Below are 27,994 nucleotides of genomic sequence, written 5' to 3' on the forward strand. Positions count from 1 at the left end.
CCCTCTTCTCCTGCCTCCTCCTGGCTGAATGAGGGCTGGAAGCGGGGCGGCCGGAAGCAGGGGGCGGGGCTTCGTCATGTGCCTCGCCCCCTGCACCTCACCCGGGGGAACAGCGTTCCCCCCCCAAATGACCTCTGGAAGGTAGAAATGAGGTGGCACAACACTGAAGCCCATTCATGTTATAGTCTGAACAGGCTGTATCTGGATTCTGCACTGTTTTGGTCAGATGTGAGTTGCAGGTTCCCCTCAACTCCTACATGCCTGATATCCAATTTGCCCTGGACTATGGCTTGTGGGAAGAAGGATCTTCAGCCTTCCTGCCCACACCATTTTCCTAACTAGCACTTCAGACTGGCAAGCGGAAAATCCAGATTTGAACATTCCGTTGCCTAAAAACCTCCAAGTAGCAGATTATCACCTCAGGGAGAAAAGATCTGAGAAAAGATCTACTCTTTTTACCCATTTTTAAAGGGTAAACCTGTAAGCCTTAAAAAAAACTTTTCTTAAAAGGAGTATCCCAAAATGTGATCTGCCCGTAGTCCAAGATAATAGCTACTGCCTCATTTCCACTTCACCCTCTGGTATGCATCAACCAGGCCTCAGGCCCTGTCATCTTTAAGGGAACAAGTACCATCTTTGAGTAAAGGCCTGGCAACCGTTTTCCTAGATCTTCCTGTCCATGAATAAACAGCAGCTGTTTGATGGGGACTATAGTGCTGTAGTATACTCCCCAATCTCCCTGTCTTCATTCAGATTGCTTCCTCATACTATCCCAGGATGGGATTCAAGGGCCTCATTAAAAACGTTGTGGAACATGCAACGGGTAGGACTGACTCAACCCATGTTGTAATGTATTCTATGTGATGCCAACTGAATACAAGAGTTATTGTGAGCCTCCCCATTGAGACCTTATGGCCCCTGCCACATGGCAGGGGAAAAGCCTCTTTAAGGCGCGGCTTTTAAAAGCCGCACCAACGTTGACACGGCGCGGCGGGATCCCCCGGCCGCGCCGCCTTTTCTCCCCGGCGCGATCAAAGGCCGGGGAGAAAACCCAGTTACGACGCCTAGCCGGCCGAACTGCGCATGTCCGAGCATAAAAGCCACGGCTATACAAGGGAAAACTCTATGGTTTTCCCTTGTATGGCCGTGGCCCCGCCCCCAGCCTGCCTGGCGTCCTCCCGTCACTTCCGGTTGACGTGCATGCACGCACAAGACGCCAGCCGGGAGCCCCCCACTTGGCAACCCTAGCGACTGGGGATGAGGGATGCCAGCTTTGAGGCCGGGACCTGGGGATCCCCCAGAATTACAGCTCATCTTCAGACTACAGAGATCTGGAGAAAATGGAAAACGGAGCTGCGAGACATGAACAAATATCACATGCACATTTTTATTGAAAAATATGCAAATTTGCTTTTTATTAACATTAAATTGGACTGTGTCAAAGGGCTGCAAGTGGCTCCCGAGCTGCCGTTTGGCCACCCCTGAACTAGCCTATTACGGTCACACTGCCTCAAAAGGAGAGGTTAAAGTAAAACTAATACAAATGCTTACAGTTTCACTTCACCTTCTCAAAGTCGTCTGATTGTACCTATTAGACACAGTAGAGAAAGGTAACGAGCCAGTTTTTTCCAACAGCTCCATGACTCTGGAGAATTTGGGAGTGGCAGCTCTGAGATGGCTGCAGTTTAACAGAACGAAGGTCACCAGATAGAGAAACTTCTTTGGTTCAGGGTTACGCAACACTGAAAACTATTCAAACTGTTGGTTAGCAAGGAAGGAAAACAAGTGTCTGCTAATTCTCTACTGCCCTCTGGTGGTATGCAACTGCTCTGCTCCATTTGTTAAATGAATTGCATCAAGTTCATTTATGTATATAGTCAATATCTGAATCGCCCCTTCCCTACAATGTAAGGCTCTAGGCCTTACAAACAAAATTAAAAGCAAAAACCAAAAATCGGCTACAGTATCTCAGGTAGTGTCAAACATTCCTTTCTTACCCTACTCTGGACTGCATCGCTGTCTCGCAGGCAGGTGAGGAGAGGGCAGAAGCAAAATTTGGGGGGGGGGAGAGAAAAGAGGAGGTGGGATTGCTACATACTACCAAATTGCTCCCATCAGGTTTAAAGTATTTAGTGTTTTACTTCTTTTATTGTATGTATTGTATGTTTGTTTTTCTGTTTTTATGATGTAGATCTACACTCAGCAGATTATTATAGGGTGGAACTTGCCCTGAGCCTGCATTGTGGGTGGGGGGGATATAAATTGAAGGAAAAAAATAAATACATGATAGCGGATTTTGCAACCCTGCAAATGCTCCTTGTTTCTCTCAGTATTCCTGTATATTGCTAAGAGGTGATGCCTCCGCTCACTTTCGTGTCAGTGATTTCTGCCGGGAGTGGATATAATGGCTACAGGCTGGAAAAACCTGGGTTCAAATCCCTGTTGAGCCATGAAGGTACTAGACCAGGGGTTTTCAACCTTTCCCGACCCAAGACCCAACTTTAACTACGGTTATCAGCGTAGGACCCTTCAGCCATAATGATGTGGTCGGAAGTCATATGGTATCACAGTCACGTGACAGGAAGAATACCCATATTCTGAAGAACCTACTTGAGCTCAAGGGGAAGCGTCTCCATTTCTGAGGGACCGTGGTGGTGGTGGCTCCTATTCAAAAGCCTGGCGGAAGAGCTCCGTCTTACCTGTGTTCTCTGTGTATGTATGCTAGCAGCAGATCCTGTCATAAAGCAGCAAATATGCAGTAGCTCTTCAGGGGCTTGTGATCCTACACACAGGTCTCCATGACCTGCTTGAGGGTCCCAACCCATATGCTGGACCACTGTTGTAGATAACCTTGGGCCTGTCATTCTCATTCAGCCCCGTCTACCACATGGGCTGTTGTGATAGCAGCACTGGGGGAGACAAGCCTGCTAATTCACCTTGAAGCTCTTTGGAGGAAGGGCGGGACAGATAAATCCATCACCCACACTTGAAACACATCCAGAGACCTGATTTGCTTCAGTTTTTTTTTTTTAGCTAGCCTGATAGGTGGGCATGTGAGGGTCAAACTAGATGTCACCATTTTTTTTTTTTAACAAGTTGGGGTCAGGGTTTTCCTGATCTGGCGCTCATTCTCCTCGGTCTGACAGCAGCTGCTGGGAAGGGTGTGTGCAAATCAGGGCAAATAACACACACACACACACAAACACACGGACCACTTGGGGTTGGGAAAACAGTACAGAGAGGAGGCCGAAGCCCATTCTCCCTCTGCGCTGTGGCCCTGATCTGAATTGGGCCACTGTGGTGTTTGGGAAATTAGTTTTCAGCAGCTGCTGTCTAATCATGAGGAATGGGAGTTGGGTTGGGGAAATCCTGACCCAACGTTAAAAAAACACATAATGCCTAGGCCCATTTTGCATCTAGCATTCGCTCCGTTGTTTTACCAAATCCGCACTGGAACAGGAAAAGATGCGGCTCAAAACCCACATTCAAATACCCCCAACTAACGCCCCGTACTGACTGCAAAGTTACCACTGAATGGCCATAAAACAGCCATAAATCTATGCAGATAATACCATAAAACCGAGAGAGCAAAGGAAGTGAAAGCCGGCATGCAGTCTGGACACTGCCACAAAATCCAACAATCAAAGTGAAAGTGGCATGCAGTGTAGAGGGGAATTTCTGTTCCAGCGTGGGTTTGGTAGAACAGCGGAGCGAATGCTAGATGCAGAATGGGCCCTAGTCTGGCCCTGATTTGCAGCACTGTCTAAACCAGACCAGGTTTCCCGTCTGTGTATATGGCACAAAGGAGCCATAATGGAGGCCACCCGGCCCATAAGATCCAAGGATGGCTGTTTTCTCAGCACTCACAAGCACATCTTCTCTATGTTCTGCAGGGATTTCTCCAGAATGTCGTGGTACTAAAAAGCTTAAAACCGTCACCATGTCCAAGTAGATGTGCCATCTAAGGATGAAGTGCAACAAGATTATAAAAGTGTTTTCCTCCAGTCAGTCAAAGAGGAAGTTTCTTTGTCAACTTAGGAAAAAACAACACCCAAAGAGTATGACGATCTCAGTCTACCTTGTGCCTTAACTATACAAAACCCACAAACTATCATGATGGAGTACCTACTGCAGAAATGGATGTGTAAGCCAGATCTTTCTATCCAGACCAAGAAACTTGTTCTAGGAATCTTTCTGAAGGACAGAAAAGCATGCTTCCACAATGAGGTTTTGCTTTGGTTGTGTCCCTAAACTGGAGCAGGCTGTGGGTGTGGGTGTGTGCGTGTGTGCACGCACGTGCTGGGGGTGGTGTGGTTTTTTTTAGCATTGAAGTGTAGTGGGTTAAATGCATGAAGAAACCACTGAGACCAATGTAGTGATCAGCATGGTTTACTGGTACACAACAAAGACAAAAACTAACGGCCGGCTGGCCAACTATATACACACCCGAGGACGCCCCCCTAGGTCCCGTTGGTGGGTTTAAATTTCCCGCCACGGTCCCATTGGTTCCCCCAGTGGAGGGACTAGGAGCCTAGTCCCCATTGTTCTTTCAGAGTCAAGCTCTGGGGTATTCGCTGGCCCCTGGTAGCGGTCAGCGGACAGAACAAGCATCCACACAACACTGTCCCCTAATTAACCACTTTCCATGTCCCCCACCTCCCACTTTGCTGTGGTCTTTCCTAAACCAGATTTGGTATAATCCTTTGGGATGAGGTAAGAAAACGCAGAGAAAAACTGCTGTGTGACTGCCCTGTTACCCCTGCAAATGCCTCTGCATTCACTTGAGGCAATGGAAGGAACTGAAAAAAAACCCCATCAGTGTGGATGCAGCCAAGGATTGTGCTATCTTATGTGCACTTGCAAAGAAAGTGTGTCCAGATGCTCACCCAGTGGTGCCTACCCCGACCCAGCAAGAGAGATCCATAAAAGGAAGCAAACCTCCGTGCATACAGCTGATGTGGATGCTCATCAGCCACTGCATGAGACTTGAGAGACACATCTTTAATTTGGATGAGAAAGGAAATTGTTTCTCACAACCATGACTAGAGTGATGCAAGTTCCTGTCACTTCAAGAACTCTGTAGGTTGGTTTCACTGATCCCCCTCTGCTAAGTCCCTTTTAACAGAAGGGAGTCACTGGATCCAACCCAACGAGGGCAGAACTACATGTTTAATAGAACAGGGAACTGCTGCCCCCCAAAGTCTGTATGCTTTGAAATGTGCAACTTCCATCCTCTGAGACGATGCAGAACAGATACTCTGGCTAATGGATCCAATGCCATAACTTTAATTTCCATTCCAGCAGAATCTAATTCCCAAGTTTTTAAGCATTCTGAACAATTTAAAATACCTTACATTTGATATTATTGCATTTGTGCCGGAGATTTAAACCGCCCAGTTTCAAATCCTATGACTTACATATATATATATATTTATTTATTTAATTTTCAAAGGCCTGGGATTTATTTCAGCTGAATGTGAGATATGTTTAAGCAGTGTTGTGATTCATTTTCTGTTCAGTATTAAAGGTAAAGGTTCCCTTGCTCGAAAGCTAGTCGAATCCGACTCTAGGGTTGCGGTGCTCATCTCCGTTTCAAAGCCGAAGAGCCAACACTGTCCGAAGACGTTTCCATGGTCATGTGGCCGGCATGACTAGCCGCCAAGGGGCATGGAACGCTGTTACCTTATCACCCTTTTAAAATGCAGTTAATTAACAGACCCCTGCCCTGGATAGCCCAGGTTAGCCTGATCTCATCGGATCTCAAAAACTAAGCAGGGTTGGACCTGGCCAGTATTTGGGTGGGAGAGCGCCAAGGGATACCAGTGTTGTGTTGTGGAGGCAGGTGATGGCAAACCACCTGTGTTCATCTTTTGCCTTGAAAACCCTGCAGGGTCACCATAAGACAGCTGTGACTGGACGGCACTTCCCCCCACCTCCAACAGACCCCTCCCTCCAAAAGGAAAAAAGGTTTCTACCTTTTTGGATCTCTTGGTCATTGTACAACGAGATAGCACCACATACTGCAATCCTCCCGTATTTCTTCATTTGCTCCAGGACAACGCTGCTAAACTCGCCTCCCACCTATGACACAGCGATTAAGGAGAAAAAATAAACAGAGAGCCGAACACCAGGGGCCAACAGTGGGAGGGCTTCTAATGTCCTGGCCCCACTGGTGGACCTCCTGATGGCACCTGGTATTTTTGGCCACTGTGTGACAGAGTGTTGGACTGGATGGGCCTTTGGCCTGATCCAACATTGGCGTCTCTTATGTCCTTATGTTATGCGAGAACACCGAAAGAGAAAGAACTATTATTGGAACCTGGCTTTTCTACTCCCAACTGTTCAAGACGGGAGCTGAGACGTTTTTATACAAGAACCCCTGGTGCAGCAATTAGCAAAACGCGTAGAGATCTAGAAGATCTAATAAAACTCAACCTTGCACCTTGTTCCTTCGTCCTACTTCCAACCAGACTGGCTTCTTCCACCACCCCACATTTGCTGGCCTAGACAGAACATCTTCTGCTGAATTCTGAACCTGGGCCCCAGATTGTGGATCTCAAAACCCACACAGTGGTGCCAGATACACACAGGAGAGATACTTGTGGTTTAGTCCAAAACATTTTAAAAATGGAGGGTTAAGAGGAAAGGGTTAAGACACACACACACCCCAAACAGAAAATGGCAATTGAACTATTGGAAAACCTCATGATGTTTGCAAACCTGGCACTATGGCTTGAAGAAAGAAGAAGAGATTGGATTTATACCCCACCCTTCACTACCCGAAGGAGTCTCAGAGTGGCTTACAATCTCCTTTCCCTTCCCCTCCCCACAACAGACACCCTGTGAGGTAGGTGGGGCCGAGAGAGCTCTGAGAGGACTGCCCTTGCGAGAACAGCTCCGAGAGAACTATGCCTTGCCCACAGTCATCCAGCAGCTGCATGTGGAGGAGTGGGGAATCAAACCTGGTCCTCCCAGATTAGAGTCCCCACTCCTAACCAGTAGACCAAACTGTAGTGCAGAGGAAGCAGCGATAGAGAAGGGTCAGGAAAAAGGGGAGAAAGCAACAATGGAGGTTGAGAAGAGTGAGAAAATGGCCGTGCAGGAGGAGCAAGAAGGGAGAGAAAGTGGCAGCGGCGAGGGGGAGGACCTGGAAGCCAGGGATTTCCCTTCCATACCAGTCTTTGGGTCCCCACTTGTTCTTCCTTAAATCATGCTTTCAAACAGCTATAGTCGTTGGTTTACAGTAATCTAGAAAGCTATCAGGGTGACCTCGAGGCCTTGAACTACCACGGGCCAACTTTTATGGTTTTATAACCCTTATACTGAAAACAAAACAGAAATGTTTTGCTTCATTTTTACTTGCTCCAGCTGTGCTAACATCTGTCCACTTCTGGGAAAGCCCTTTAAAGCATTTCTCCGTAGCCAACCTCTTTGGAAAGAGGTTCAAGTGTTTTGGCAGAGGAACCAGAACATAACTTTGCATCAGCTTTCAGTGGGCAATGCTTTGCCACTTCTTTCACAAGAGAACTATGATCCGGCTATGCAGAAGAAGGAGGGCAAAGTGGGAGTCTGCAGTGGGAATGTCCTCTCTGAGCGGGAAAAAGTGTAGATTGGATCCCAAGCCTCTTTATCTGCCAAGTGGCTTAAAAAAAATACACAAAGAAGATCGATGATACACACTTTCACAACACTTCTGAGGTCAAAGGGCCACCTTAACAGAAAATCAAACAAACAAACCAGAATTAGAAAGAAACTGGTGCATGGACACACTCCAATTGGGCTGCAAGCCCATTACCACTATAGGGCCTATTTATTTCATTTCAAAAAATTTTATTTTTCTTTCACAACTCATGCGATTGCCTGTATGGGATGAGACTCTTATTTCAAGTCTGCACTAGGCCCAGAGAAATGATTCCTAGCATTCAACCTTTGGTACATCTATAGGCATGGAAATGGATATACTTGCTTAGCTTTCAATGTGGCACACTGAGACAACTTCACACTGCTGCTTTCCAGGGTCACCAGCCCCCTGATGGACACAGGGGATCCCCATTCCCCAGTCTCTGTTTCCTGCTGCCACCCTGAGTTACGGCAGAAGAAAAACTTTTACAAATGTCTGTCAGGATCATGATGTGCTGGTGATGGGGACATGGGGGGTGGGATCACACCTCTCTAGAAATTGCCAGAAACTCTATGGTTTTACCAGAGCGTTTCCAGCTATTCTAAGAGACGTGTGATTTCACTTCCAGGTTTTCCTGGAAGTGACATCACACGTCTCTTAGAATAGCTGGAAACGCTCTGGTAAAACCATAGAGTTTCTGGCAATTTCTAGAGAGGTGACATCCCACCCCCCATGTCCCCATCACTACCACTCTGGCAACTGTACTGCTTTCCCAAAGACATAAGAGACAGATAGACAGAGGGGGGGGGCGGTAAAGGCTAGAGTGTTGGCCTAGGATATGGGAGACCTGGTCCAAATCTTTACTGTGCATTGAAAGCTTGCTGAGTGACCTTGGGCCAGTCAGCCTCTCTCAACTGAAAACACCTCACAGGGCTGTTGTGAGGAAGAAATGGGGGAGAATTGTGTTTGCTCCCCTGAACTCCTCGGAGGAAAGATGTTATAGATAAATAGAGAAACAGATAGACAAGCAGACATTCTCTTCTCCACAGCAAAGTATTTGCTCAAGCATGGCAAGGATGACTAAACAAGAAAAGGCACAAACACACATGAGAAAGACCACAGATTTCTGTCTACCTATAAAAGGCAAACTGGGCCAGCAGTGACTGTTTGGAAACAGCTATTCATTCTGTGCGGGAAGGTATTTAACTCTTCAACCTCAGCTTGGTTTCGCTGTTTAAAACTGGGATCCCTGCACTTTTACTAGGAATAAAAAGGCAGGCTTTTAATGGACATGTCTTGTTTTATTTTCAACATTGCCTTGGGCAGCTCCTTTTCAATTAGTGAAACCGAGCAGGGGCTGACGGGTTAAATCCATCCTCTCATCCCTGCTCCAGTCCGAATCAGGGCTACACCTGCACACAGTTCACCATTTCCAGATCAGGACGGATCAATTATGTTTGTCCAATCTGGCCCCCCGACAGGCTGCTGTCCTGAAAAAAGTTTACAAAGCTGGCCAAATATCCTGTATCCCAAGGCCTATACAGAGCTGCGCTTGGCTGCAACCTACGTTATCAAAGAAGCAGTCGTAACCATTGGGAGATGCTTTCTTCAGAGCCTCCGCCAGAGATCCGACTGTCTTGTAATTAAAGGCAGCATCAAAGCCAAGATTTTTGAGAAAGGCCACTTTTGCATCCGAACCTGCACAGCCCACCACTTCGCAACCCTGAAAGATTAAAACAGAAAAAGATTAAATCTGCATCTAGCAGCTGCAGCAGAAAAGGTTTTTTTTACAAATTACAAGCGTAATGTTCCTAACAAGACAGGACTGCCAGCGTAGCTTTGCCATAGCTTGTGCTTGTTCTGTAAGCAGACAGGCCATACCTCGTTACTGGGGATATCACTAACTGCCTCCTTCCTCCTTAAAGCGGTTTTACTATTTTAAAAATTGTTAACTGAAATGCAGAAACTGTGACTGGAAGAACTGGAGGCAGCCTAAGTGAAGCATGGGAAAGCGGCAAGGCCGATGGCAGAGCCAGCAATGGATCTGTAAGCGGGCAGACCGTACTTTGTTGCTGTGGGGTTGTTTGGAAACGAGGGACCCTTCAGTTGTAGCACCTCAGGAGTACAAATGCCAGGCAGCTTACATTGAATGTACACGAGATGGATGGCAGGATGGCAAGCCTCACATACATGTCTAGGCAAAGACCCTGGGAAGGCGTAAGATCCTTCCTTGTCTAACCACGTTGCCACTCCTCCCTTCACTCTAACGTATGCATCAGCTGGAGCAACAGACCTGCCTCGCCCCAGAGCTAACACTATCCACCTGGATCATTCGTTCTATCAACCCTGCCTCACCGTTCCCCATTCCCACATTTACTTCACAAAAGCTACTCCTAACACCTACCGCTTTCCCACCTAACACAGGAGGAGGGTCGTCAAGCAGTATTTTTGCTTTTTGATTAGTTTAATTAGGTTGCCATTAACACTCCAAATCACTGGAGAAAGTGATTAGAGTTTCCACTTAAACAGGACATCTCCTGTTCCCTTTGTCAAATCCTGGGACGCCCATTCATAATTTCCTCAACACACAGTTGTACTTGTAGTTAAACTCTTTGTAAAATGCTTTGTTCCAAGGGGCAGACACTTTAGCATGCCCTCAGGTCCCACAGCCTCGGCACCAATGCTGTGCGTGTGTTTTCCTGGATCTAAACTGCACACTCAAGATGCTGGACATCTTGCTCTTCTCCTGCACCTTGCCCCTTCTGAACAGGTAGCTATCACCCCAATGCCCCCCCTATATTTCCCACTAATCCCTTTATTTCTTAATTTGTCTTGTATGTGTGTTGCTTCTCGCATGCGTTTTGTATTTTAGCCTCCTTATTTTCTATCAAATAAAATCCATCTCTATTTTACCTTGGACTGGTTATTCTGAGAGTTCTCTAAAGGGAAAGATTCCCGTAAACACTTGTAGTCCATCTTGCTAGTTTACTCCCCTCTCCCAAGCCTTTGTCTCCTTTGCTAATCCCCCCAACTAAAACAGGAGACAGACCATTGGCCTATCAAAGTAGTATTAGCTACTTTAACTGGCAGCGGCTCTCCAGGGGCTCAAGTGGAGATCTTTTACATCACCCACTACCTGAATTTTTTAACTGGAGATGCTGGGGATTTGACATGGGATCTGCATACAAAGCAGATGCTCTACCACTGAACCACAACTCCCTTTGCTACAAGAAAATTCACATCCCTTGCATCTTCAACTGAAAGTGTGCATTGAGCTGGGGGGGGGAATTGCAAACCTGTCAAGAATAGATCCTCATTAGATGAAACCAGTGTGGAGTCCCCTGTCATTCCACAGCACCTGTCTTCTGCAGCAGGAGACTCCTTATAAAGCACAAGCTATAATGGCAGTCCCATGAGCAGTCAATGGCCAGAGGGTGCAGCCACACACACCACTATTCAGGACATCCTCTGATGAAGGGAGGGGCCATGGCTCAGTGGTAGTGCATTTGCTTGGCATGTAGAAGCCCCAGGTTCAATCCACAGCATCTCCAACCTCCAGGTAGGAGGTGATGTGAAACACCTTGACCTGAGTCCTTGGAAAGCTACTGCCAAGCTGAGCATGTAGTACTGACTCCGATAACCCAAAGGTCTGATTCAGTATGTGGCAGCTTCATGTGTTCAAGGTGTTATGTATGCAACCTGACCTGGATAGCCCAGGCTAGCCCGATCCTGTCAAATCTCAGAAGCTAAAAATATAGAAGCTGTAATGATGTACAAAACGCTTATAATCTCACAATAATGATACAAAAATAAACAGTCAAATTGAAAAATATTAATTCCCAACAGGTATCAAAAAGATAGGCGAACTTCTCCGGAGCTTTGGCATTCGTTTCGTGAAGAACTTCTTCCAAATATCAAGATGTGCTAGTGTTGCTTCTTATTCCATAATGTGTAAATCCAATACAAAGGTACTAATAGCCTATATGTTGAACATGTTCTTACAACGGGCACATGAAGTGTACTAGCAACATATAGGCTATTAGTACCTTTGTATTAGATTTACACATTATGGAATAAGATGCAACACTAGCATATCTTGATGTTTGGAAGAAGTTCTTCACGGAACGAATGCCAAAGCTCCGGAGAAGTTCATCCATCTTTTTGATACCTGTTGGGAATTAATATTTTTCAATTTGACTGTTTATTTTTGTATCATTATTGTGAGATCATAAGCGTTTTGTACATCATTACAGCTTCTATATCTTTGGTTCTCTGCACTAGCTGTAACCCTCAGTTTTGTTAAATCTCAGAAGCTAAGCAGGGTCAGCCTTGGCTAGTATTTGGAAGGGCGAACTCCAAGGAATACCAGGGTCATCGTGATGCAGAGGCAGGCAATGGCAAACCACCTCTGAAACATCTCTTGCCTTAAAAACAAGTCTAGCTCACCACCTAGTGGTGCATAATGCTAAAAGAGCTGGAACTTCTGCCAGCCAGTCAGTCTTATGATCTCCTAGCTATTCTATACCCAGAACGTATCTGCACTTGCGACCAGAAATCTATTGAGGATCTAGGCCACATGGCCCTCTATTATCCATAATTTGCACTAGAACACAAAAGATATCTGAGGAATATTTTATTACAATATCCAGGGAGAGCAGACAATGACAGACTAATTATATCGCTTGCCAACAAAAGTAAATGGGTAACGCAAATGGCAAAGTTTGTTGCACAGGTGATAAAGACCTTGTCAAAAACAACTACTGTTAATGTGGCCAATGAATAAATCCTTGTATTGTGTTGTCTGACTGATCGAATTCTTGCATTCTTGATGTTTTTAACTTAAATTGTCATTGTCGTCATGATTTTAAAACCGTTTATAGATCTGTAATGGATATTAGAGTTTGATTGTTACCATGATTGCTGTATTAGGGTTTTGATGTTGTTTTTGGCATTTCAGTGTTATTTGCTAAAGCTTTGAGCCAACGCAATAAAGTTTATGAATGAATTGTACACACAGTGCAGCCATAAGATAATTAATTATTATTGCAACCCTGTTCTTCCTTACAGGTCTCTATGTTATACTGAGATGTGCTGCCATAATCACTTACAGCCAGTTTAGCAATCTGACCAGCCACGCTGCCCACTGCGCCAGCTGCAGAGTTGATCAGTACGGTGTCTCCCGCTTTAATCTTGCAAACCTCAAAAAGGCCAAAATATGCAGTAAGCCTGTAGAAAAGGGGAACAAAAAAAGGCACGTTCAAAGAAATCCTGACACAAAGTGGTGCTTGGCGTCGATGCCCAAATGATGGAATCAAAATGGCCCAGGGAAGGAAGGAATGAGAGATCAGCCATGGTGGCACAGAAGGACAGGGTATTGGTACCTTTCAAGGACTGCACAGAAGAGGGACTTTGAGTTGGTGCAGCTTTACTTCCTTTTGCTTTACAAGCTGCTGAAAGCCCCTCTTCTGTCCGGCACTTGAAAAGTGCCTGTTCCTCAGGCTCTGACTGCTCCAGAGTAAATCATGCTACAAAACAGTAGGAATGATCCAGGACTGAAACAACAGTTTCTGAGTCAGAAAGATTACCTGTCTGTCCATTTTTTATCTCCCCCTTCTTCCAAGGACCTCAGGACAACAGTGTTCTTCCTTAAATCTCTCTTTGGCCTTACTGCCAGTGATGGACGGATCTTCTCCAGCAAATTTGGGAAGTTACCCCCCTCAATTAGAAAATGTTTCAGACTAATTCTGAGTTCCAGAAACCCTCTGTAAGCTCTGCCCCACCCCACCCCCAGCTGATGCGTCTGTGGCTACAGGATGAGAGATTCCTCCTCCCACCCCCCAGGCGTCTTAGACAGCTGCTCCAGCAGTGTACCAGCCACAAGGAAATCTGGGGAAAGTTGTTCCCAGGAGGCCTGGTGTTCACTATAAGGTTCTCAGGTACACCAAAGGAAAATGACATTTCTCACAATCCTCGGTGCCAGGGGTGCTGTCCGAGCAGTGCTGAAAGTGGTGGAGGGACGAGGGGAAGAGGCTATCCTCACTTCTGCCGCAGTAGCAGCCAGGTAAGAGGTTGGGTAGAGTCATTTTCAGGCTTGGAACACAATCCAAACCAGACAAGAAGTTTCCCACAATGCCCCCTCAGATGGAAGGCCAGCATTACAAAATACTCATGATCATAATGTAAGTGATTATGAACTCTGACAACATCACGACTCGAAACTCCCGCAGGAACCGGGTAAAAGGCGGGGTAGCACGGCCGCCCAGTGTCAGAAGCGGAAAGCAGCTTTACTGAGCATGCTACTTATATTATGATCATGATGCACTATACGAAGTGCATAACTCTTTGTATAGGAAAGGAGCACACTCGAACACTAGTGGGATGGAAGCAAAAGGCTTGGTTATTCAGTAGCTGTGACGTGAACATACATCAGAGTTGCAGCCACACACACCCTCAGGGGACTTCCTTTACAAACCTCTCTGTTGTTCAGAATAGGTCAGAGCGCTGGGGTGGGGGGCTTCTGCCTTCCCTCCCACTCTGCTTTCCCTAATGGAAATGGCCACAGGGTGACCTGTTTGCCCCTTTCTTGGGCTCCATGTGTTCTGGGATCATTTGACTGAGGAAATGTCAATGGAGAGCAAGAAATTCTATGCTCAAAGTCCCCCCCCAAAAAAATCAGAGATAGTGAGAAAAGTCTTCCTTTATCCCCAAAGTAAGGGTGCTTTGCCTGTGAACCCCACAATATGCTGGAACCAGTATCCCTTTGGTATCCCAAAGTTCAGCAAGATTATGCTCAGGTGTGGTGCGGTAGAATCCCCCAAACCACCATCCACACACCCAGCAGCAGCCACTTAATTATACAAAAGCCATGCTCACCCAGGCATGCCAATTGTTCCAAGAGCAAGAGATCTGGGAAGCTCCTTTGGCCAGTCAGGGGTCATTCGCTGTAAATCTTTGCCGCGGGAAACAAAGCGAGTTATCCAGCCTGCAGCAGCCACAACAAAGGTCCCTACAGGATATGCAGGATCCTTGCTTTCCACAACCCTGTAACAAAACACACCCTATATGTGACAGACCAAAAACATCACACGTCTTTATCTGAACACTTGAGCATCACGTGCTTTTTGTGTGTACAAAGAGACTGCAGGACTTCCTACACTGAACAGTTAGTATGTGCTACAGGATCACTCTTCAGCATGGAAGACAGAAAATGTGGCCTTATCCTGCATAGATGTACTAATGTGGAACCTGAGAAAGGAGCAAACAGTACTGAAAAAATCATATAGGCTGTGCCTAGTTGCATTCTGGTTTATTTTGCTTGGTCACACTAAAGCATGACAAGGTTGAGATCTCATTTTTATACAGATAGGTAGAGAGCTTTTCCGAATTTTTAAATGATGGCCATTTGCCTAATGGGCTTCAAGAGCAGCTATATAGTTCTTTAAAAGAAGAAGGGGAGAGCACCCTTTCCCTATGCCAACAGCCCACCATTGCCAATATGGATTTATTCAGACTTGAAAGACTATTTTCCTCTCCTTGATTCCTTCCTTCAGTGAAGCAGCTTTACTGGTCTTAGCCTTAAGCCTAACCGCACTAATTTAAAGAGAAAGGATTTCTTTTTCCCCTGGAGAAAATAAATTCCTCAAAATCAGGCAAGGGGCTCCTAAATCAATACTGCACCTTAACTGCAATGACACAAAGTCTATGAGATGTTGCTCCCACTGTTCTGGGGAATGACATGATCTGCACAACCTTTTATAAAGGTAAAGGTTCCCTTGCTCGAAAGCCAGTCGAGTCCGACTCTAGGGTTGCGGTGCTCATCACCGTTTCAAAGCCGAAGAGCCAGCGCTGTCCGAAGATGTTTCCGTTTACTGTAACAGGTGAGCCTGGAGGCTACAAAGCATTGTGCACTCTCCGAGGAGCAGACAAATACACATTACATAAGCAGACCTGGCTCTGGAAAGCAAGATGGGCAATTGCTAGGTCTACCAAAGGGTTCATTGCCTCAACTGTGCTGCCATTCTATGCTCAAAGTCCCCCCCAAAATCAGAGATAGTGAGAAAAGTCTTCCTTTATCCCCAAAGTAAGGGTGCTTTGCCTGTGAACCCCACAATATGCTGGAACCAGTATCCCTTTGGTATCCCAAAGTTCAGCAAGATTATGCTCAGGTGTGGTGCGGTAGAATCCCCCAAACCACCAACCACACACCCAGCAGCAGCCACTTAATTATACAAAAGCCATGCTCACCCAGGCATGCCAATTGTTCCAAGAGCCAGAGATCTGGGAAGCTCCTTTGGCCAGTCAGGGGTCATTCGCTGTAAATCTTTGCCGCGGGAAACAAAGCGAGTTATCCAGCCTGCAGCAGCCACAACAAAGGTCCCTACAGGATATGCAGGATCCTTGCTTTCCACAACCCTGTAACAAAACACACCCTATATGTGACAGACCAAAAACATCACACGTCTTTATCTGAACACTTGAGCATCACGTGCTTTTTGTGTGTACAAAGAGACTGCAGGACTTCCTACACTGAACAGTTAGTATGTGCTACAGGATCACTCTTCAGCATGGAAGACAGAAAATGTGGCCTTATCCTGCATAGATGTACTCAAAGCAAGTCTTGATGGATTCGATGGGGTTTATTCAGAAGTTAAGAGTACACAAGAAAAACCAGATTTCACTTTTTTAAACAAGTTGGGTCGAGTTTCCAGACTCAACTCTCATTCTTCAGTCAGAAGGCAGCTGCTGGGAACTAATTTCCTATGTGGTGCTGGGTATTCAAGGATTGACATAGAAGGATTAGAGCAGGGGTGTCAAACGTACAACCCGTGGGCCAGAACCGGCCCATCCAAGGCTCTTATATGGCCCACAAGTAACTGGTGATTACCTTTACTGCCAGATGACAGAGGCTGTGCATTATGTCCCTGTATACTGTCCCAGTGCTAATGAGTAATGAGCGGTGGAAGTGGGAGGGTGGGCATCAGTGTTCCCTCTAAGCTGAGTTAGAGTGAGCTAGCTCACAGTTTTTTAGCCTCCAGCTCATACATATTTGTCTCAGCTCAGGAAGGATGGCTCCAGAGCAAACTAATTTATGCAGTAGCCAAATTGCTTGCTCACAACTTTAATGCCAGTAGCTCACAAAGTAGAATTTTTGCTCACAAGACTTCACAGCTTAGAGGGAACATTGGTGGGCATCAGGAGATACTATAAGGAAATACTGTAAGAGTATTAATGTTTTAAGCATGTTTGTATTTTGAGTAAAAATTAATATCACTAACTGGGTTTGCCTGTGTCCTTTATAAAGTTTATATCTCCAGTACCTGGCATTACATTTTATGGCACACATGGCCCGGCCGAACAAAGTGACATTTATGTCAGATCCGGCCCTCATAACAAGTGAGCAAGACACCTCTGGATTAGAGCCTAACTGCACAATTTTCCTCCCTACACACACATGTAGATCTGAATCTTTTTCCCACAGCCCCACAGCAGCCATGAAGAATGCCATTTCAAATATTGATGCAAGCCCAATTTGGCTTGGCACTGTGACATGAGGAATCCTCCCCACCGTGCACCATTTTCTTGAGCTGAGGGAGTTACCTCCCCCATTTTGGAAGTTTAGGTTGTCATGCTCAAGAGAGGGGGCCGATTCACTGGGCTCCCAGCTAGCAGTGGTGTGGGAGGAAGCAAGGGGCACCATAGCCTATAGCAAGTCACCACTTTCCAGACTTTTGCTGCTACCACCCAGGCCTCAGCCAAGCCTGGATGAGTTTAGCAACAAAAGGAGTTCACGGGAAGTGTTGCTGAGATAAGATAAAAACAACAACCGTGAAATGATGAACAGAAACTATTATTAATATTTATAATTTTTCCTTAGACTCATATGCCTGAAAAAACTCAGAAGGTAACACTATTTTCATAAGAAGTATCACAAAATGTTTAAAGAATTATCTCTCAAACCTGTGTTTACTTGGCTGGGATGCGTTTCGGGGTGTATCCCTTCTTCTGGCGGCAGTCCTATACTTTGGGGGGAAAAGGAAGCCGTCTCACCTCCACAGCTGCGAGCATCAGGTTGAAGGCACTTTCTGGGATATAATCCAAGTTCTAAAGTTTTACAAGGCTGGCAGAAGAAGGGATACACCCCGAGACACGTCCTAGCCAAGTAAACACAGGATTCAACATCAACAAGCAAATCCTTAAGTTGGACTTCACAACCAAAGACACTGATAATTTATGTTTTTTAAGTTTGAGAGATAATTCTTGTTTAAACATTTTGTGATCATTCTTATGAAAATGGTGCTATCTTCTGAGTTTTTTCATGCATATGAGTCTAAGGAAAATGTATAAGTATTAATAATAGTTTTTGTTCATCATTTCAAGCCTGACTAGTAAACTTTGGCTTGCTTCCGGAATGGCAGCGTACCTTCTTGAGGCACAACTTGGAGCTGAACGCTGTGGCAAACTGTGCATGCACAACGCTCTGCAGAAAATTATCTTTTATAAAAGGAACACCTGTGAATTTTTAGTATGTTATTTTCACTTTGGAAACTGCAGCAAGTAATTCTAAACTTCAAAATTCAGAGAGAAATTTGGAAGAGAAGAATTTCGTATACATCCCTTAAGTCCCAATGGAGTACATGTTACTTTGTAACAGGCAATGAACTGAGGTGTGTGTTGCTAGAGTTTCAGTAGAAGGTTCTTACCTTCTTCTGGCGGCAGTCCTATACTTTGATTAAAAAAAGGAAGCCGTCCCACCTCCACAGCTGCGAGCATCAGGTTGGAGGCACTTTCTGGGATATAATGCAAGTTCTAAAGTTTTACAAGGCTGGCAAAGGAAGGGATACACCCCGAAACACGTCCTAGCCAAGTAAACACAGGATTCAACATCAACAAGCAAATCCTTAAGTTGGACTTCACAACCAAAGACACTGATAATTTATGTTTTTTAAGTTTGAGAGATAATTCTTGTTTAAACATTTTGTGATCATTCTTATGAAAATGGTGCTATCTTCTGAGTTTTTTCATGCATATGAGTCTAAGGAAAATGTATAAGTATTAATAATAGTTTTTGTTCATCATTTCAAGCCTGACTAGTAAACTTTGGCTTGCTTCCGGAATGGCAGCGTACCTTCTTGAGGCACAACTTGGAGCTGAACGCTGTGGCAAACTGTGCATGCACAACGCTCTGCAGAAAATTATCTTTTATAAAAGGAACACCTGTGAATTTTTAGTATGTTATTTTCACTTTGGAAACTGCAGCAAGTAATTCTAAACTTCAAAATTCAGAGAGAAATTTGGAAGAGAAGAATTTCGTATACATCCCTTAAGTCCCAATGGAATACATGTTACTTTAACACAGGCAATGAAATGAGGTGTGTGTGCTTGCTGTTAGCATAATAACATGATAACTGTTGCTAGAGTTTCAGTAGAAGGTTCTTTAAACGCTTGACCAAGAAAGCTTATCAAGTGATTTTTTGTGTCAAATGTGAAACCCTAGTTTGTGACGGAAGGAAGTGAAGGTGCACATCTTGGGAGTTGCACACAACCAAGTCTTACCTTGCCACTTGGCTTCCTATCATCACATCCCCTTCCTTCATCCTTAACTTGCTGTAGGGTCTGCGAAGAACAATAAAGGACAAAATTTGACAATGTCTCTTTAGATGGGGGTATTTTGTTCTTGTCAAGGTTAATTACAGTGGCCTTTAGGCCGAGACCAAGGATAATAATGATGATAATGATATAATAATACTTACTGCCAATTAAAAAAACAAAACAAAAAAAAGGATAATAATGATGATAATGATATAATACTTACTGCCAATTAAAAAACAAAAATACAGCCCATCTTACTTCTGACTGATAATAGACTGATTGTGCAGGAATCATTAAACTTTTCTTGACACGAGAGTAAATAGTATAACCTGTTAAAACACTGCAGGCTGGCTGCTATTAAGAGCCATGTAGCAGGCAGTAGAATACACTGTACTTATGGGTGAATCTATGCCTTCTAACCAGTGTTCCCTCTAAGCTGAGTTAGTGTGAGCTAGCTCACAGTTTTTTAGCCTCTGGCTCACACATTTTTGTCTTAGCTCAGGAAGGATGGCTCCAGAGCAAACTAATGTATGCAGTAGCCAAATGGCTTGCTCACAACTTTAATGCCAGGAACTCACCAAGTAGATTTTTTTGCTCACAAGACTCCACATCTTAGAGGGAACATTGCTTCTAACCACAATTTTAAAAAAGTATGCCTCTATACAGTATACTAGAAACATAATTATGAATCTCCTTATCCCCGGCTAGCTGATTGTATCTCACGAAGGTACAACAGACTCATTAACTATGGCAGAACTGCTGGGATTATAAAACTTTTATTTATTTATATTTATTTATTTATTCGATTTATACCCCACCCTCCCCACCAAAACTTGTGACGACACTACTCCCACACGAAACTACAACAGCCAACGTACTGCAACTCCAGCATGGGTGTGTTACATAAGCAAAGAGTTAACTGGAGGGATACGATTAACGGTGCTTTTAGAATTACCATTCAAATACATTTCCTTAACATTATACCTCATGTAGGGGTCAACACTGAGGAACACAGATTCGAGCAGCACATCTGAAATGGAGAGGATGACCCATTAGACCAATTCAAAATGAAGTAATGCACCATGTCACAGCGCTACACCTAGTGGCAAGCAGAAGGAATGCTGCGTACCTTCTGACCCACCCAGCAAACCGGCCCCATCTCCAATGGCGCACATCACCACATCATGTGATTTAGTGCATGACTCAATTCAGGGAATACATGGATGCCTGCTTCCAGAGGCTGTGTACGTGTGTTTGTCTATAAATGGCAAGTCTCCCAAACTTTAGGCTCTAAGAGTTGCTAGATTACTGTCATTGCCTACTGTTGTGGTTCATCTCACACAACAGAGCCATGTAGACCATTTTGCTAAACGACTTCATTCAGACTTTTCTTCCAATCCTGGTAACAGATTGAGGTTGTAAGATTCTGGCCAACAAGCAGCAACAGCCTTGTAAAATAAAATAGGTTATTATTATCCCCATATTCCTAGGGTTTCTGTTTGCCTCAAGCAACCTAGTGGCAGATACAAGGTTTGAATCAGAGATCTCCCAGATCACAGCTTTGGCCCACAACGACAGCCATTTTGTTGTGACACCCACTCTCAGAATTCCAGATGAGGCCACAGGCTCAGCAATGGCTGCGATCACACGCACTAAATAATCCACTTCAATGCACTTTCCAACTGGATTTTTCCTGTGTGAACTGGCAAAATTCAATTCAAAAGTGGATTGAAAGCGGATTGTTTAGTGTGTGTGATTGCAGCCAAAGTTAGGGATCTATGATTTAAACCTATCTTAGAACTCAGATACTCAAAGCTGAAAAGGCAGCACTTGCATTTTTAAAAGGACTACACACCAACAATGGCTATAATTCAGTTGGCCAAAAAGTGAAATATACTGCAGCAAGAAATCTACTGGACTGCCTTCTTGTTGGGAAGGCAAAAACCAAGTCAGCTTTTAAACTGTTGACGACATCAGAACCAGCCTTACTGGGATTATGCTTATAAGCATCTCTCTCTACTGCAAGCCCACACGATTATTTCTATACAAATAAAATCTTAAATCTAAGCACATATCCCTTTTACTTACGCCAAATGGTTTATTTTGAGGAGCAATTCCTTATGCTGGGAGGAAAGGTGGCATAGTATAGCTGGATTTCATCAGATCTCAGAAGCTCAACAGGGTCGGTTTTGGAATGAGAGGCCACCAAGGAAGACCCATGATACGCAGGGGAAGGAAATGGCAAACGACCTCTGTTTCTCACTTGCCTTGAAACCCTCCTGCTGGGGTTGCCGTAAGTTGGTTGCAGATAACAGCACTTAAGTACATAATTTCTTTTGGTAATTGTAGCTTCTGGATGAGATCTGGCACTGTTAGGGGCACACCTACTACATGGGCAGGCAATCCAACCACACTCAGTTTGTAGCTACAACAGAATTACCAATTTGATTGACATATTCCCAAGCTCTTTTGGGGTTCATATGTTACTTCTTGAAATTCCATGATCCAGAAGTGTATGAAAGCAGGGCATGAATAAACAAGCATCGTGCACCTAAATGACTCATACAACTGATGTGATCTTATCTCACCCGTTCAGTCAATTTTCTCAAAACAACATTCCATGAGAAAGTCCCCATGCCAAGCTGGAATGGTAGAAACAATTGAGCATGTCCTCTTATATTGACAGTTTTACCAGAACATTTGGAATATGTACCTTACTACAATTATATCCAAGTATCCAGGTAGAGCCAATCAATTTTATACTTCTCCTTGTTGATCGCTGTACTGAAACTACCCTTAAGGTAGATAAATTTTGTGCCTTGGCATGCCTCATCAGGCAGAAGAATACAGGCTTAACACATTTTTATTCTAGCATATGTACATTTTTGATCAGAACATCCCTGAACTTGGATCATAATAAACTATTGATTGAGAAAGTTGTGTTAATTTCACCAATATATATATCTGGCATCCATACAACACGAACAAAGTAATGCTACAGATCAGTGGCAGCTCTCTTTTTGGGCAAGCATGTTGTAAGTCAAGCTGATCGCTGTACTGAAACTCCCCTTAAGGTAGATAAATTTTGTGCCTTGGCATGCCTCATCAGGCAGAAGAATACCGACTTAACACATTTTATTCTAGCATATGTACATTTTTGTTCAGAACATCCATGATGCATGTTTTGTTGATGATGACGACTTCTGAACTTGGATCATAATAAACTATTGATTGAGAAAGTTGTGTTAATTTCACCAATATATATATCTGGCATCCATACAACACGAACAAAGTAATGCTACAGATCAGTGGCAGCTCTCTTTTTGTGCAAGCATGTTGTAAGTCAAGTTTAGAATACATGTCATGTTTATGCCCTCAGTACAAATGGGTCCCATTAGGCTGGATTTTGCCTTTGGATTATTGAGTTGGGGAGGAGGCAATATCGTTAAAGAGGAGTCCAGGAGCTCACCCAAACTCCTAACCTCCGACACTGGCACCAAAGGCGCCCCATCGAAGGTCGGGAGAGGGAGCCCCAACCCCAGACCGCCCCGACTCAGACCCAGGACCTCCGTCTTTGCCGGGTTTTGTTTCAGCCGACTCAGTCTGAGCCAACCAGCCACAGCCTGTAATGCCCGGTGAAGGTCATCTGGGGTGGAGTCCAAATGGTAAAGAAAGGGTTGACTCTGTTGAAAAGGCTTGCGAGTTTTTACATCAACATAGCAGTCCAGCAGGAGAAGGTGCGACCGATGCTGCCAAAGAAAGTAAAGGAGAGGCTGGGTCTTCTGAGGAAGATTCTGACTCTAAACTGGGGGCTGCTGTCCCCAAACAAAGCTATCAGTTGAGACATAGAAAGGGGGGGGAAATAGATTGTTAATGTACTCTGGAGTATCAAAAATACGTATATTGCATTTCTTTTTACAGTCTTTTTATGAAACTAGAATTGTTGATGATCATTTAAACATTTAAGCAGATAGACGATCATTTTCGATGAAAGTTAACTTGTGTTTAAGCTTAAAGGTAATTTTGCAAATGTTTGTATGATCACCATCTCTTGGGTTTTTAGAGGGTCTTCTTTACTTTCTCCCATAGGCTGTAGTTTCCCTTTCCTAATTTTCTGTTTGTAGTTATTAGAAAAGCAATTTAAAAAATCCCATTCAGGGGGCCAAAAAAGAAAAGAAAAAAAGAAACCTTGCTGGGCAAAAGACTCAACTGGCCCTGCCCACTTTCTAAAAAGGTATCAATGGGTGCCTTGGAGCTCAAAGTCACCATGTTGGGGACCCCTGCCTTACAGAACCACTAGAGAGGTCAGCCTAAATTTGATTTACTAACATAGGTGTGCTGGGTCCAGCCGGTTGCCACCGATACCCTTCACTGAAAACTGGATACACAGTCCAAAAGCAGGCTGAGAAACAGAGCTGAAGGTCAGGAAGCCGGGAAATCAGCCAGAGGTTTCAGGAGCGAGGAGCGGAGGCTGACGGCCAGGATGAGGTCTGAGCATGCACTGTTGATTCCATGCCCAGGCAGGTGAATGGGGGTGTTTATGATCAGGTCCTCCCTTCCCTGGGAGTCACTCTGCAAAGACTCAGAGCCCCTCACATTGCTTGTGCAACAGCTGCAGTCTGGCACTTCTTCTCTATTGCATATTCAGACGCGGCGGCCGGGACCGTTGGGGGCGGGGTGTGTGGCCTTATGACACACTTCCGGTGATGCCAGGGGCTGTGGCCTTATGACACACTTCCGGTGATGCCAGGGGGTGTGGCATATGCTAATGAGTTATGCTAATGAGTTCCCCTAGCTCTTTTTCTACGAAATGACCCCTGCGCTCGCCGCCTAAACAGGGTTGGGGTGGAACATTCAGACGTGCCTTCAGGGCCTGGTGGTCCGACCACTGTTTCATCAGATGTGCTTTTTCAGCAGGTAGTGTTACTTGGGGGGAAATCAATGGGGGGAAAATATCAGCCAGGGCCTTTCCCCTAACAAATGACCTGCACAGAGTGATTTTCTTTAAGAGTGGAACACAGATAGTCTGATTTGCCTCTCAGTTTTATTATTACAATCATGCAGTACAAAGATAGCATCGGAATAAGACTTATGCTTCTCTTACCTCCATTGTTCAGTGCTGGTAATTCTGCCTCTTTGAGCTCAAAATCACTTAGTTTAGGGAAGCCTTCAAAATGCTTCTTCAGAGCCCAAAATGTTGTCTGCACCATCTTTCAAAATCTGAGTAATTATAAAGCAATATCCAATGTTATAAACTGATCAGAAAGTCAACAAATCTCCAGTGTAGTGTTTCATAAACTTAGGATTCTTGGGGGAAAGTGGTGTGTCCCCCCCCCTTGCCTGAAGAAAATTTGCTTGCTGATGCATTCTTTTTGCCCTCAAAAATAACTCCCCCACACAATTTAAAAGATACACTGAACAGTTATGAAGCATTGCCCCTGAACTTCAGAGGTGTTTTCAAGATTTTACAAGGCTTGAACAAGTGGTCACATTCATGAGAAAGTCCTCTGAAGACACTAATATGGAGACAATTGCATCAAAGGTCAAATCCTTGTTTTCAATGGTGTGCATTACTACTGTGCAATAAAAATCTAGGATTTCTGCTAATAATAATTCAACTTAATTGATAAAGCAAAATACCTAGGACTCAGAACAAATGCTCTGCACATTTTCGTTCTATTTTTAAAATGTATTTAAAATATTTATACACCCACCTTTCTCCTGAGCACCTTTGTGAATCTGAATTTTCTACAATGAAAACCATAAAGTCTGAGTATTATTCTAACCTTACAGCTGGACAACTGAATTCACGTCTGAAACTGGCTGTCAATAATTATACCACCATGACACCAGACTTGCAAATGCAATACGGTGCTTCTGCTTTAATGTTTCTGTAAGACACACCAACTTACTTTGGGAAAGGAAAATTGATGGGTGATGCCATTTAAAACAAACTGCTTTTAAAACAACAAAAGTTAAAGATATGACCAGACCTTTGTGTAGCATGGCCTCTGTGCCAAGGTATGAGTTGAGATCTATGTCTTCATAGAAGCTAGCTACCATTTTGTGTCAGGCTCCGCCTACTGAGCTATTCTGACTGGAAGCTCTAGGTTTGACAACTTCCAGATGGGGCGTGATATGACCAGGAATTAGGCTACAGTGATCATTTCCCTAGCAGAACATGTCTGCTTTGGAGAGTGGACTCTATGGCATTCTACCCTGTTGAGATCCCTTCTTGCCCCAAACCCTGCCCTTCCTAGGCTCCACCCCTAAATCCCCAGGAATTTCCCCATCATGAGAAGCCTCAGCATGCTTAGGATTATTTAGCTTAAAAGCACAGGATAGAGGGAATCCCATCCCATCTCTGACCTGGACTAGCCTAGGGTTCCCAGACCCTCTGGTACAGGCAGGGGTGTGTGTGTTCCCCACTGACAGACCCCACTGCCTAGTTGCCAATCAGCTGGCCAGCAAGAGGAGCTTATCCTGAAAAAGATGGAGACTCTGCTAAGATGCAGCAACATGCCTACATCACTACCCACAAAACCCAGGAAGTAACAGCATGACCTCCGGGACGTCAGGGCAACACTCTGGTAAATGGCCAAAAACTATATGGTAGCTTTGACTTCTACCATAGAGTTTTTGTCCAAATACTAGAGCATCACCCCCAATGTCCCAGAAGTGATGCTATCACTTCAGGGTCCTATGGGTAGTGACTTCAGCACATCACTGCACATCAGCCAAGCCTCCCCCCTGCTCCTGGTAAGTCCTCCCCCCAAAGGCTGAAAATACCCAAAGATACCTCTTTGGATGCCATTCAACTCTGAGCTGAGATCCAGGGGTAAAGCATGGCAGTTAGGGTCACCAGATGGTTTCAACAAAAATACTGGACACTTGGTAACAAATTGTCAGCCTCCCTCCCCAGTGCATTCATCCCATCCATAGGTGTGTGTATCAAGTGCTGTCAAGTCACACCCAACCTACGATGATTCCAGAAAGAGGCTCTCAAGGCAAGGGAGAAGCAGAGGTGGGATTCTATCAAGCCTCTATAAAAGGGACCTTTTTTCTCCAGGCAATTGGCAATCCTAACCAGGATTCACCCCATCCTAGTCTGACATGCTAAGCACCACTGTACCACACTCTCCCCCCACCCCCAATTTCTAGGTTTTAAATGTCTGTGCAGCAGGTAGAAATTCAACAGACCAAGCTAATTATAGGTTAAGTTTTCTTTATACTGCTATTTTATAGTTTCTAAAAAGCAAAACCATTGAATTCCTGATCATATTATGGTCTCCAGGGGACAAGTAATAAAATGCAAATGTGCATTTAATCGTTGCACATGTTTTGCCACAACTGCTGGTTCAAGTCAGTTTCCCAACCCCCCAAAAAAAAGATGGGGAAATCTAAACCAAAAAAGCACAAACCCCCAAAGGAAGTTTAAAGTAATTGAGGGCCAAAAGTTAAAAACATAAATAAGTGTACAAAAGAGTGTTTATTACCAAGACATATAAAAACCTAGTAGGGGCCCAAATAAAGCCTCAGAAAATGTACAAAGTTACAAACACACACAAAAAAGAACAGCACATGACCTGACGCGTTTCGGCTCAGAACAGCCTTCTTCAGAGGTCAAATAGTGCAAAATATAACAAGCGACAGAGTCCCTGTAACACATGTAAGGCAATTAACAATAAATAAATAAAATAGGACCAAAATTGGAATGCTGTACAGAAAGATGAAAATTGTTTCAGATTAATATTTAATCATTCAATTGAAAATTCCACCCAATATTAAAAAACATTTTACTTTACCCAAATATACTTACTTCCAATATGGAATTGAATGACAAATATATCTGGCCTTGTGTCAGAAGTTATTGTATGAACTGGAAATAATATGTACCTGGAAATAAGGATAAAGATAAATTCCAAAACAGAACCAATAACAAAATCTATTAAATAAAAATATGAGAAATTAAATAAAGAGAAAAATACCTTCCAGTTTAGGTCCTCAGAGTACAAATAGAGTTGCCTTGTCAGGAACAATGCGCCATCAATATGTAGCAGTGAAGACAGACAGATATCATGAACTTAAATAGTATAATAGAGGATGATGCAATGCTGATGTAGTGTCAGAGGACACAAAGAGGGGGGGAATTTTTGGAGGGGTATGACATTGCAAACAAAACCTCAAAAAGATAGTGCCCATATGTTGCAATGCTAATATAGCAATGACAATGCAAAAAGACTTAAGGATATAACACTCACATCCTGTTGCTGTAATGTCAGAGGTCACAGAAAAGAGGGGGGGATTTTTTTTTAGGTATGACAGTACAAAAAAAATTAAAGGGATAGTGCCCATAGGAGAATATAACAATGACAATGCAAAAGAACTTTAAGAGATGATACCCATACACTGTTGCTATAATGTCAGAGGTCACAGAAAAGGGTTTTTAAAAAAATAATACTACAGAAGGACTTAAAGAGATAGTACCCATAGGCATAGAAATAGCATAACATAAGTTTCATAATGCCCTAATACATATCTAAAGGATACCATGGACTTTTTAGGACATATGAATCAGACATGGATAGAAGCTGAGGATACATTATTTGTCACTATGGATGTGGTATCATTGTACACAAATATACCACATGAGGAAGCATTGGAAGTAATTCAGGAAACGTTAGAGAAGAGAGAACAATAATAACCCCCCACCTTTTATGCCAATTGGCTGAACTTTGTTTAAAAAGAAATTACTTCCAATTCCAGAATTAATTTTTTGGCAGG

At 44.1% G+C, this 27,994-nt stretch overlaps 1 protein-coding gene across 3 annotated transcripts in view; it reads right to left on the reverse strand.

The window, feature by feature from the left end:
- The window catches only part of PTGR1 (prostaglandin reductase 1), a 46,663-nt gene that overhangs the window by 4,579 nt on the left and 14,090 nt on the right, over window positions 1–27,994 (reverse strand). For 2 of the 3 annotated variants that reach the window (XM_015409586.1, XM_015409587.1), the window contains exons 2-8: window positions 24,315–24,430; window positions 20,195–20,240; window positions 19,175–19,234; window positions 15,866–16,033; window positions 12,730–12,847; window positions 9,189–9,344; window positions 5,976–6,081 (exon numbers count right to left, since the gene is read on the reverse strand). In XM_015409586.1, the coding sequence (XP_015265072.1) occupies window positions 5,976–6,081; window positions 9,189–9,344; window positions 12,730–12,847; window positions 15,866–16,033; window positions 19,175–19,234; window positions 20,195–20,240; window positions 24,315–24,420 (760 nt within the window). In that variant the 5' untranslated portion in view covers window positions 24,421–24,430. Of the gene's footprint in view, window positions 1–5,975; window positions 6,082–9,188; window positions 9,345–12,729; window positions 12,848–15,865; window positions 16,034–19,174; window positions 19,235–20,194; window positions 20,241–24,314; window positions 24,431–27,029; window positions 27,066–27,994 lie in introns of those variants that run through there. The other variant, XM_015409585.1, reaches the window with a different exon arrangement.

Source organism: Gekko japonicus, unplaced genomic scaffold (genome assembly GCF_001447785.1).
Source record: "Gekko japonicus isolate JY-2015 unplaced genomic scaffold, Gekko_japonicus_V1.1 scaffold1981, whole genome shotgun sequence".
NCBI classification, from domain to species: Eukaryota; Metazoa; Chordata; class Lepidosauria; order Squamata; family Gekkonidae; genus Gekko; species Gekko japonicus.